Source organism: Hippocampus zosterae, chromosome 7, assembly GCF_025434085.1.
Source record: "Hippocampus zosterae strain Florida chromosome 7, ASM2543408v3, whole genome shotgun sequence".
In the NCBI taxonomy this organism is placed as follows: domain Eukaryota; kingdom Metazoa; phylum Chordata; class Actinopteri; order Syngnathiformes; family Syngnathidae; genus Hippocampus; species Hippocampus zosterae.
This window is the reverse complement of record NC_067457.1, coordinates 19,919,917-19,928,374: the sequence shown is the minus strand read 5'-3', so window position 1 is coordinate 19,928,374 and position 8,458 is coordinate 19,919,917. Positions and strand designations below refer to the sequence as shown.

Genomic DNA, 8,458 nt, shown 5'->3' with positions numbered 1-8,458 from the left:
CTTTTTACGGTATTTGTGCATTACTTTGTTTTTCTGTTGGCTTTTTACTTTGACCTCTGACATTTGAAAACGGATATTTGTACTTTCTACCTAACTATTCTTTTTCCATGTTCCACTGATGATGACACAATTAAAAAAAAATGGTTAACTTGACCACAGTTGAGATTTTGAGGTCTTATCAGGTGGGGGAAAAAGACATGGAGGAAGGGAAACCAGGGAACACTGATGATGACTGCAACTGATTTGGAGAAGCAAGATATTCCCTATCCATTGCTTTTTAAAAGAATTGTTTTCATTTCAAGTATGGTTTGCGGTGAATAGGTTGTCCTGTGGCAAAAACCAAGATCTTTGAGTCAAATCTTTAAAAAAACAAAAACAAAAGTAGGGTGAGTTTGTTTCAGTTATTGGCTGATTTTTTTTTTTTGGTACTAAATGATGTTTTTCTGAGTACGATGTAAGTAAATAAAACAAGGACGGTCATAACGAAGTGTTAATTTTTCCCCATTGTACTAATGACATTTAAAAAGTGTGGATGGGTATTTTCACTTTTGTATTTCAGTATTTTTTCTTTTTACTTTTTTTGTCGAGTTGATCAAGCCATGTGCAATCTAAAGATGAACAGAGGGTGGCAGCAACGCTTCACAGACCAACTTGGCCCGACTCATTTCTCATCGCAGAAGGAGACGAAGCTCCTAGCAAGAAAACCCGTTTTGATGTAGCCGTTTACCAATAACTAGGAACAAAAACACTAATGTTCATGCATTTTGCTCGATTCCCCCTCTGTTAATTAAGCCAAAATGGGCAAGAGAGACAATCGAGTGGTGAGTTACTGTTATGTTTTTGTGTAAACCCGCTAAATTAGCTTGCGACCAGCCCAGCTCAGCACAACGGAGCCCATACCAATGCTCGCTAATGATACGCCTAGCCTATTGTCAATTTAACCGTAAGGCAGCATCCCCCATTTATGTGAAACTATTTACTATGGTATTATTAATTCCACGCCGTAGCCGCGAACGAAAAATCTGTACGTTGCGTGTGGGGGCTCGAGCACTGTCGCGCGTAGTAGCAGAGGATTCCCAACGTTAGCTCGCTATTTTGTATAGTGTGCTGCGCGGTTTAGCCCTGTAAAGCCAGCACGACTTCAATGTCGTTCCATGACTCCTGTCCATTAAGAGGGGAAAAGGCCACGGCGTTAGGATCATGTCGATATTTGTGTATTTGTACTCTAGGTGAAATGTTCCTGTTGACAATGCTCCTGTCATGATTGCGCAGGGGTCCTCGACTTACGCGGTCTGAGGTTACGAACAACGCGTATCAAAATGTGCTTTTAAATTTATAGGCAAGAAGACTGTTTAAACCAAATAATTACACGAATTATTACATTACTATTGTAATCTTAATAAGTTTTCATGTGCCAATATTTCTCCTGTAACATCTTAAATTTAGGGTAGGGTAACTCAAGTATCTTGTCTTGTGTTATTTTTGTTATTTTGACTTCAAAATGGCGCCGCGAGAGTGGCTGCCTTTCCAGCAGCTCCTATTTTTTTGTTGTTCTACTTCTTCCTTTCATAACTTTGCTGCTGTGAATCTGGAATTTCTCCATTGCGAGACTAATAAAGGTTTTCTTAATCTTATTTATTTTTTCCAGATTTGTTCAATATATGTTGTTTGGTTGTTTGACATTCCAGGCCTATGTAAATCCAATTGCTGCTGCAAGATCCAGGGGGCCGGTACAGAACTCAGGACCCACCATACAGGATTATTTAGGCAGACCTCGGCCAACATGGTGCGTATAGGATAAAATCTCCGGCTCGTAAATTATACAGTGGAACAGATTATTTGTTTCAAATAACTTCCATGTGTATTACAACTGATGTACTTAATCAAATCATTTGCTGTGTCTTCATCAGGGAAGAGATAAAGGAGCAGCTGGAGAAGAAGAAAAAAGGCTCACGAGCCTTGGCTGACTTTGAGGACAAAATGAATGAGGTGTGAAAACTGGCTTTGCTCTCATTCAACAACACAATCTGTGGTTTATTTTCATGAAAATCAGCATCTTGAATTTTAGGTGTACCTTATTTTGTCTTACGGACTTTTGGTGTATTTTTTTCTCGGTAACAGAGATGGAAGAAAGAGTTGGCAAAGAACCGAGAAAGGCTTTTAGGCGCAAGTGACAAGGACAAAGAAAAAGACAAAAAGGCAGGAGAGCGAGAACGAGAGGAGAAGAAAGATAAGAAGGAGGTGCAGTATACACGCATAAGAAAATTACCTTGCTAAAATAGCCTTAATATCTTATGTTGCCTTTTTAATCTGTGTGCAGAAAAGGGAGAAGAAGAAGAAATCCAGTAGGGTGAGGGGAGACCTCTAGTTTTCACTGTACCTCATGCTTTTATAGTTAGTCAACTCAAAACAAGTTCCCTCAAATCTAATGAACCCTGCTTTTATTGTGTTCTGCTCAAGCATTCTTCATCTTCTTCCTCCTCCTCATCGAGTTCTGATTCCTCCAGCAGCTCCTCCTCAGAATCTGAAGACGAGGTAAGTCACGGATGGCCATGGGCTTTTAAAATGATGAATGTTGTCAAAAGGAAATATCATACACCGAACGGAATGATGCCTCAAAAGTATTAACTACTATCCAGCTCCATATCAAAGTGCACTATGACTCATGACCATCGCTGAGCTGAGGACTGGATGCAGCGATGCCTGTAGGGGGCAGTCACGGTGCATATTTATATATATACAGTTAAACCCAGAATTGTTCATATATACACAGATTTTCAAATTCAAGTCTGTCATTGTGAAATAAATAATGGAATAACACCCGCGGCAGTTTCTGGTATGCGCTCCATGTTTGGTTGGAGAGGGTGGCTTTTCTCGAGAATGGTTTTTATCTAATGAACTTGACGTTGTTTATTTGAAATAGGGCATGCCAATAGTGATCTGGGAACACTGTCGAACCTCATCTGAACTTCTGTGCGTTTGTTTGTCTTCAGCCCGAAAAGAAGACCGTGAAGAAAAAGCGGAAAAGAAAGAGGTCGTCGGCCAGAAGAGCATCAGATGACTCGGATGCAGACTCAGATGCCGAAAGAAAGGTCTTTTTTGCCTTGTTCTTTGGGGTGGGGGGTTTGGGTCAACATCCCAAATTCACTCTCGATGCTCTTTTTGCCTCAAGAAGAAAAAGAAAAGACTCAAGGAAGAAGGCGATAACAATAAGGTGATTTAAATCTTCAAATGTTAAATGCACCTTTCATTCATTCTGAATATGGATTAAGGGACTAAAATATTGTCGCCTAGGATGACAAAAGCCATCGAAGGAAAATAAAAAGTGAGCCAAAGTCATCTGCCGAGTCGGATGGAGATGAAATGGTAACATAACCCTTGTATGTTTGTTTTATTTTGCGTTAGCTTTAGCCTTGTTGATTTTTTTAATAGTGTAAAGAATTAAACAGTTTGTGCATCCATAAAATATAACAACATATATCCATGTATATGTACGATGTGTAGATGTGATGATGAAACTCAAAAGACCATCACAAATTGGCTGCAACAATAATCCTTAGGGGGTTTTTTTTGCACATGATGAATGGCTGATACATGGCTGACAGTATTGTATTGCCCTCTGCGTGTGTTACTACCATTTGTGGTCAAATATATCAGGTGAAGGTTTATAATTACAGCAATATCGATGGTTACCACGGTCGCCCTTCTTACGCTGTTTCACATTTCGGGTTAGCGTTAAGCTAGCAGACTTTTGTTAAGCGTCATTAATGTAATTTGGTGCAATGCATAATTTCAAATTGTTTTTACGTTCAGCGTCACAGTAAATTTCCACTGAGAGTGGCAGTAAACAACTTTAAGCAAACATCCGCAAGTTGGGGTATCACTGTCAGACAGCCAAACCCAAAGTACATTTGTCACTCAATTGTGGTCAGAAAGTCCATTCTTGCGAAACATCGTTAATTTTGGCTTCCTTTGTTTCGATGGGTTTTATTTTGCTTTTGTTTCCCTCTTCTTCTCAGGCTGACACCAAGAAGAAGAAGAGAAATAGTGAGGAAAAAGAGAAAATCACAGTAAGAGTACAGTTTCAAAAGTTCCAGTTCCACATTGAAAGACGGTTGTTTTTGTTTTAGCTGACAGAAAAAAATGCCTTTTCAACACAGGACAAATCGAAGAAAAAGCGGAAAAAGAAGCACAAGAAGCACAGCGGGAAAAAGAAGAGGAAGTTTGCATCTCCGTCGGACTCTGAGCTGGACTAGCTCTGACACGACTGTTTCATACATACTCCTGCAATTTTAGCTTTTTAAATGTTTTTTTTTTGTTTTGTTTTTTGGACCACCAGAAACATCCTGCTCAGATTGCGACAGTTGCGGTGCTGTGCTGAGGTTGTGAAGCCTTGTTGAATCAGGTGCATCTTCTTTTTTTGAGGTGCTATTAGATTTCTTGACAGCACTTGCCACCGCCCATTTTACTGAACTTTCATTCTGAGGAATTATCTGCTTCCTCTTTCGCATGTCGAGCTCAACGCTTGATTTCACGCCAGCCTCATATTGAAGTTGGACCTGTACGATTAAAAAAAAAAAAAGCGTCTCCGTTCGTTGCTGCGCAATTGTGCACGTGTATGAATTGGGAGTTCATGAATAAAGTCACCTTTTATCCGTCATTGCGGTTACCGAAGGATGACATTTTGAAGGTTTATCTTCAGTAGCCCAACTACCTCCACCCATCATTTGCTTTGACTGTTACCACGCATGTTTTATTTTCATTATTATTAAATAGCTCCACAGACAACCTACCTGCTAAAAATGTGGGAATTCACTGCAGCACACGTATGATCATTGGTGTTAATTTGACTTTTACCATGTCCTTTCACGCATACTGTACCCCAGGGAGGCAACATATTTTATAAGCAGTGGAAAACAGCTATTATGAGTTGTGACGGCCAGTCAGAGCCATATTTACCCACCGTATTCTGCTTGTGTAGTTTTTTTAGCGATGCGGAATTTGCATTGTTGCTTCAGTGTCATATTCCATCATGTAAAGCTAAATGCCGTGTGATGTTTTTGCTATTTTAAACCACTGTAAACTGCAATTAACTATCAGATTGTCGAGGCTGAACTATGGCTGTGACCGTCCAGCCATTGGTTAGATTTAGGCAACATGGATGTAAAATCTCAATGCCCAAATCCATTTTCAGAGTTGTGAACTGCATTTGTGGGCAGGGGCTGAGTGTAATCTGAAAGTCACATGATGTCGTGGGTGTGATTTAAAAGGTGGTTTCAAGATTCAATGAAAAGAAGTGCGAATATTTAATCTGAGCAAACAGAAGCCCGCTGATTCTTATTCGGGAAGCTGTTGGGAAACGTTGACAAGCCAAAGTAAGTCAACGCATTTTCTGCTTGTCATCACTTTTCTCTTGTCACGGAAACATTGACTAAATCTTCATATGGGTGTTTCCTCAGTTGTAATTTTAGAATGCCTGTTGTAGTTGTCGTGTGCTCCAGATGTTGAGGCTCAGTGTGTGGCTGGCAGTGGGGGCCTTTGTGTCCTGTAAAATCCCATGTCCCGACGAAACCGTCTGCTCCGATCACACAACCTGCTGCCAGACTGAGCAGGGGTACAGCTGCTGTGGATATCCCAATGTAAATTCACACAGTAATCTCAAGTGTTGTACTGTTTTTTTTAAATCCTGTATTTCCTGGGATTCTTCAGGCGGTATGCTGCCCAGACTTGTCCCACTGCTGCCCTCAAGGGTTTCGCTGTGACTTGGTTTCCCAGCAGTGTGAGAAAGTCACGACGTCATGGATGGACTCTCCATTTCTGCTGAAAAAAACTGCTGGTGGACCTCCCGTCATCCCACTTCAATCATTGCCATACTCCAATATTATTGAAAAGGTGAGTGCTGCTTGCACTTCAGAAATATCACAGGTCAAAAAGTCCAGATAGGTTTAAAATGATTTTGTTGGTTTCAAATGATTTTGTTGAAGTAGACATGACTGCACTTTATTTGGCTTCTTCAATAGGGGAGAAAGTAACGTGATGATGGCAACAGTGTATACAAAAAAAACCATGACAAACAAGATTGCATAAAACATCGAAGCTACCAAAGCTAGTCACCGATACTTAAGGCAAAAATATATATATATATATTATTTTGTCATAAGGCAAAAATATAAATATATATATATATATATTTTTTTTTGCCTTATGACATCAAGTAAATGCTCCTTAGCTTTTTAAATAAATACAGCTCAAGTATTGGTTATTAATCTCCAATTTGGAATTATGGAATGGGTTTAATACACCAAAATTGTGTTGAAATACAAGAACGGTTTGTGGTTAACCAAGCCAGTATAATGAAACTTAACATGTTATGCGTCCTTTTATGATCTTATTGCAGACACGTGTGCCAATTATGGTAGATGCCAGGGGTAGTGAGGGCGAGTTTGGAGTCATTCGCTGCAGTTCCAAGTTCTTTTGCCCACAAGGCACATCTTGCTGCAAAGGATTGTCATCGGAATCTTGGAATTGCTGTCCCTACCCACTGGTATGGATCCGCTATTAATTTTAATTTTGTTCACAAATGGACAGAAAAATAATGTGTGGTGTTAGCCATCCCTGCTGAAGTCAGTAGTGCCTGCTTCAGAGCTCCTTCACTGCTTCCTGGACAAGTGGACCAACGTTTTTCCCCTCCTCCATCTATTTGCATAGGCAGCTACCAGATAGGCAGCAAACGTTCAATGCAATCTGCTGTAGCTGAAATAAAAGGATTATTGAATTTCAAGATCATTCATAAATTTGCAGCTGATTGTATTTAAGGGAAATAGGTATTTACGAGAATGTTTCGTTCTAAAAAACGACTGTCATTGATTTTCAGGGCCAATGTTGTGCAGATGGTCAGCACTGCTGTGAATATGGCTACACATGCAACATCCACCCCTTAGCATGTAGCAGAAGAACCTTCGTGAGTCCATCCACAGCATTGATTCAGGAACATCCTCAACATGACCGGTGATACTTTGTTGTTGTTGACAATTCTCGTTTAGAGTTTACTTTTCAATGTATTACATGTAATCAATGTTAAAAGAATAAAACAAAGCAGCTTCCTCAACCTGAATTTCACCTGTTGGGTGGTCATGATGCTGTAGTCAACTGGGTACCTACGAGCTATTTTCATAAACACTTTTTTCATAGTGTTTATTTTTCACACTAAATTATTGGAGTATTTTTGTGTAAATTCCCATGTACGCAAAACTGTCACGTCCGTAAAGAGGCTGCGTCGTAAATCAAGGAGCTACTCTCGCGAGTCACTTTCGGAAGGATATGAACGGAAATGCGACGTCACTTCCGGCACGGACGATCACGATTTCGTTCTGGGTAAAAAGATGAGATCGCTGAAGGCAGTCGTGACTTAAAATACTGGGCGCAGTTGACAAAACCGTTCCCGAATACGACGAACACGCATGCCGCTTTAAGTAAGAAAATAGTCGCCATTTTTCGATTCTAGATCTTAACATCAAAGCCACGAAGTTGCCATAGTGAAAGGTTGGTTCAACCTTACAAATTGACACAACGAAAAATGAAGCCACGCCTTTTTAAAACTCCAATGCTTTTCATTCTAAATGAAACACAAATGCAATAACATACATTTCTCAGGCGTCTCTGATATATTCCTCGTCTTAGATTACGAAGTATCGAGGCTGCAGAAAAGAGGTGTTCGGAATTGTTTCAAGGCAGCTCTGGACATCAATATTTATTTAGGACAATTGCAAAAAAAAAATGTGAATGGCTTACCCATCACACCACATATGAAGTCTGGCGTAGTATCAAGACTGAGCTATTGTCCTATTCGGCACCCTGAATGCAAAATACAAAGTAGAAGCTAGGCTAACTGAGCTTATCTGGTAACCACACTGGACTTTATATATTCTACTTGTCATTATTAGTATGGTGAAGGACTTTGGTGGACAGGCAGCACAAGCACAAATATTTAAATTCAAATGGCCGAGGTAAAATATTTTTAAAGGACTTTGGTGGGCAGGCAGCACAAGCACAGATATTTAAATTCAAATGGCCGAGGTAAAATATGTTTTTTTAAAAGGTACAGACTGTAATTCACTTTAAGAACAGAAGTAAAAATGTTGCAGATGTTGCACCTGTTTCCGATACCCGGTACCACCAGCAGTCTTCCGGAATCAAAAATTCACCCTGCTTCCTGTTAAAATTGAAGAGGCCCAGCATAGAGAACAACAAAGTCCAGAGGCACATGGGGGCTGGGATTCTGCTTTAAATTTCCTTGGGATGGGACAGATTTGGTTGACATGGCAACATATAGAGGCTGAAATCTTGGAGAGGAAAAAAAGAATAGCTACGAAATGAATAGAATAGAGTTTTGATTATCAATAATAACGATAAAAATAATCAAATTTGGGTTGATATTGCATAAATGTCGGTCAGTGCT

The 8,458-nt window shown here is 39.9% G+C and overlaps 2 protein-coding genes across 5 annotated transcripts; both read left to right on the top strand.

Annotated features, from left to right (window-relative positions):
- The first annotated feature begins 652 nt into the window (after window positions 1-652).
- Window positions 653-4,660, top strand: fam133b (family with sequence similarity 133 member B). Of its 3 annotated transcripts, none has more exons than XM_052072223.1 (11): window positions 653-821; window positions 1,689-1,786; window positions 1,911-1,989; window positions 2,122-2,241; window positions 2,321-2,350; window positions 2,461-2,535; window positions 2,994-3,092; window positions 3,176-3,214; window positions 3,295-3,366; window positions 4,020-4,070; window positions 4,161-4,660. In XM_052072223.1, the coding sequence occupies exons 1-11, from the start codon at window positions 798-800 to the stop codon at window positions 4,254-4,256; spliced, it is 783 nt and encodes a 260-aa protein (XP_051928183.1). In that variant the 5' UTR covers window positions 653-797; the 3' UTR covers window positions 4,257-4,660. The 3 variants fall into 3 exon arrangements, with proteins under 3 accessions (XP_051928183.1, XP_051928181.1, XP_051928184.1); XM_052072221.1 differs by having other exon boundaries at window positions 3,173-3,214; XM_052072224.1 differs by lacking the exons at window positions 3,176-3,214; window positions 3,295-3,366.
- A 275-nt stretch (window positions 4,661-4,935) lies between these two features.
- On the top strand, window positions 4,936-7,190 carry LOC127604865 (progranulin-like). Of its 2 annotated transcripts, none has more exons than XM_052072226.1 (5): window positions 4,936-5,375; window positions 5,502-5,639; window positions 5,710-5,892; window positions 6,398-6,544; window positions 6,875-7,190. In XM_052072226.1, exons 2-5 carry the CDS (start codon window positions 5,502-5,504, stop codon window positions 7,010-7,012), a joined length of 606 nt encoding a protein of 201 aa, XP_051928186.1. In that variant the 5' UTR covers window positions 4,936-5,375; the 3' UTR covers window positions 7,013-7,190. The 2 variants fall into 2 exon arrangements, with proteins under 2 accessions (XP_051928186.1, XP_051928185.1); XM_052072225.1 differs by having other exon boundaries at window positions 5,486-5,639.
- Window positions 7,191-8,458: the final 1,268 nt, after the last annotated feature.

Bases quoted from the DNA above. Each gene is read 5' to 3' on its own strand.
- fam133b (XM_052072221.1), top strand. From the start codon at position 798: ATGGGCAAGAGAGACAATCGAGTG. The intron at 1,990-2,121 runs GTGTGAAAACTG...TCTCGGTAACAG, and splicing joins TTGAGGACAAAATGAATGAG to AGATGGAAGAAAGAGTTGGC. The intron at 4,071-4,160 runs GTAAGAGTACAG...TTTTCAACACAG, and splicing joins AGGAAAAAGAGAAAATCACA to GACAAATCGAAGAAAAAGCG.
- LOC127604865 (XM_052072226.1), top strand. From the start codon at position 5,502: ATGTTGAGGCTCAGTGTGTGGCTGGCAGTGGGGGCCTTTGTGTCCTGT. The intron at 5,640-5,709 runs GTAAATTCACAC...GGGATTCTTCAG, and splicing joins GCTGCTGTGGATATCCCAAT to GCGGTATGCTGCCCAGACTT. The intron at 6,545-6,874 runs GTATGGATCCGC...ATTGATTTTCAG, and splicing joins ATTGCTGTCCCTACCCACTG to GGCCAATGTTGTGCAGATGG.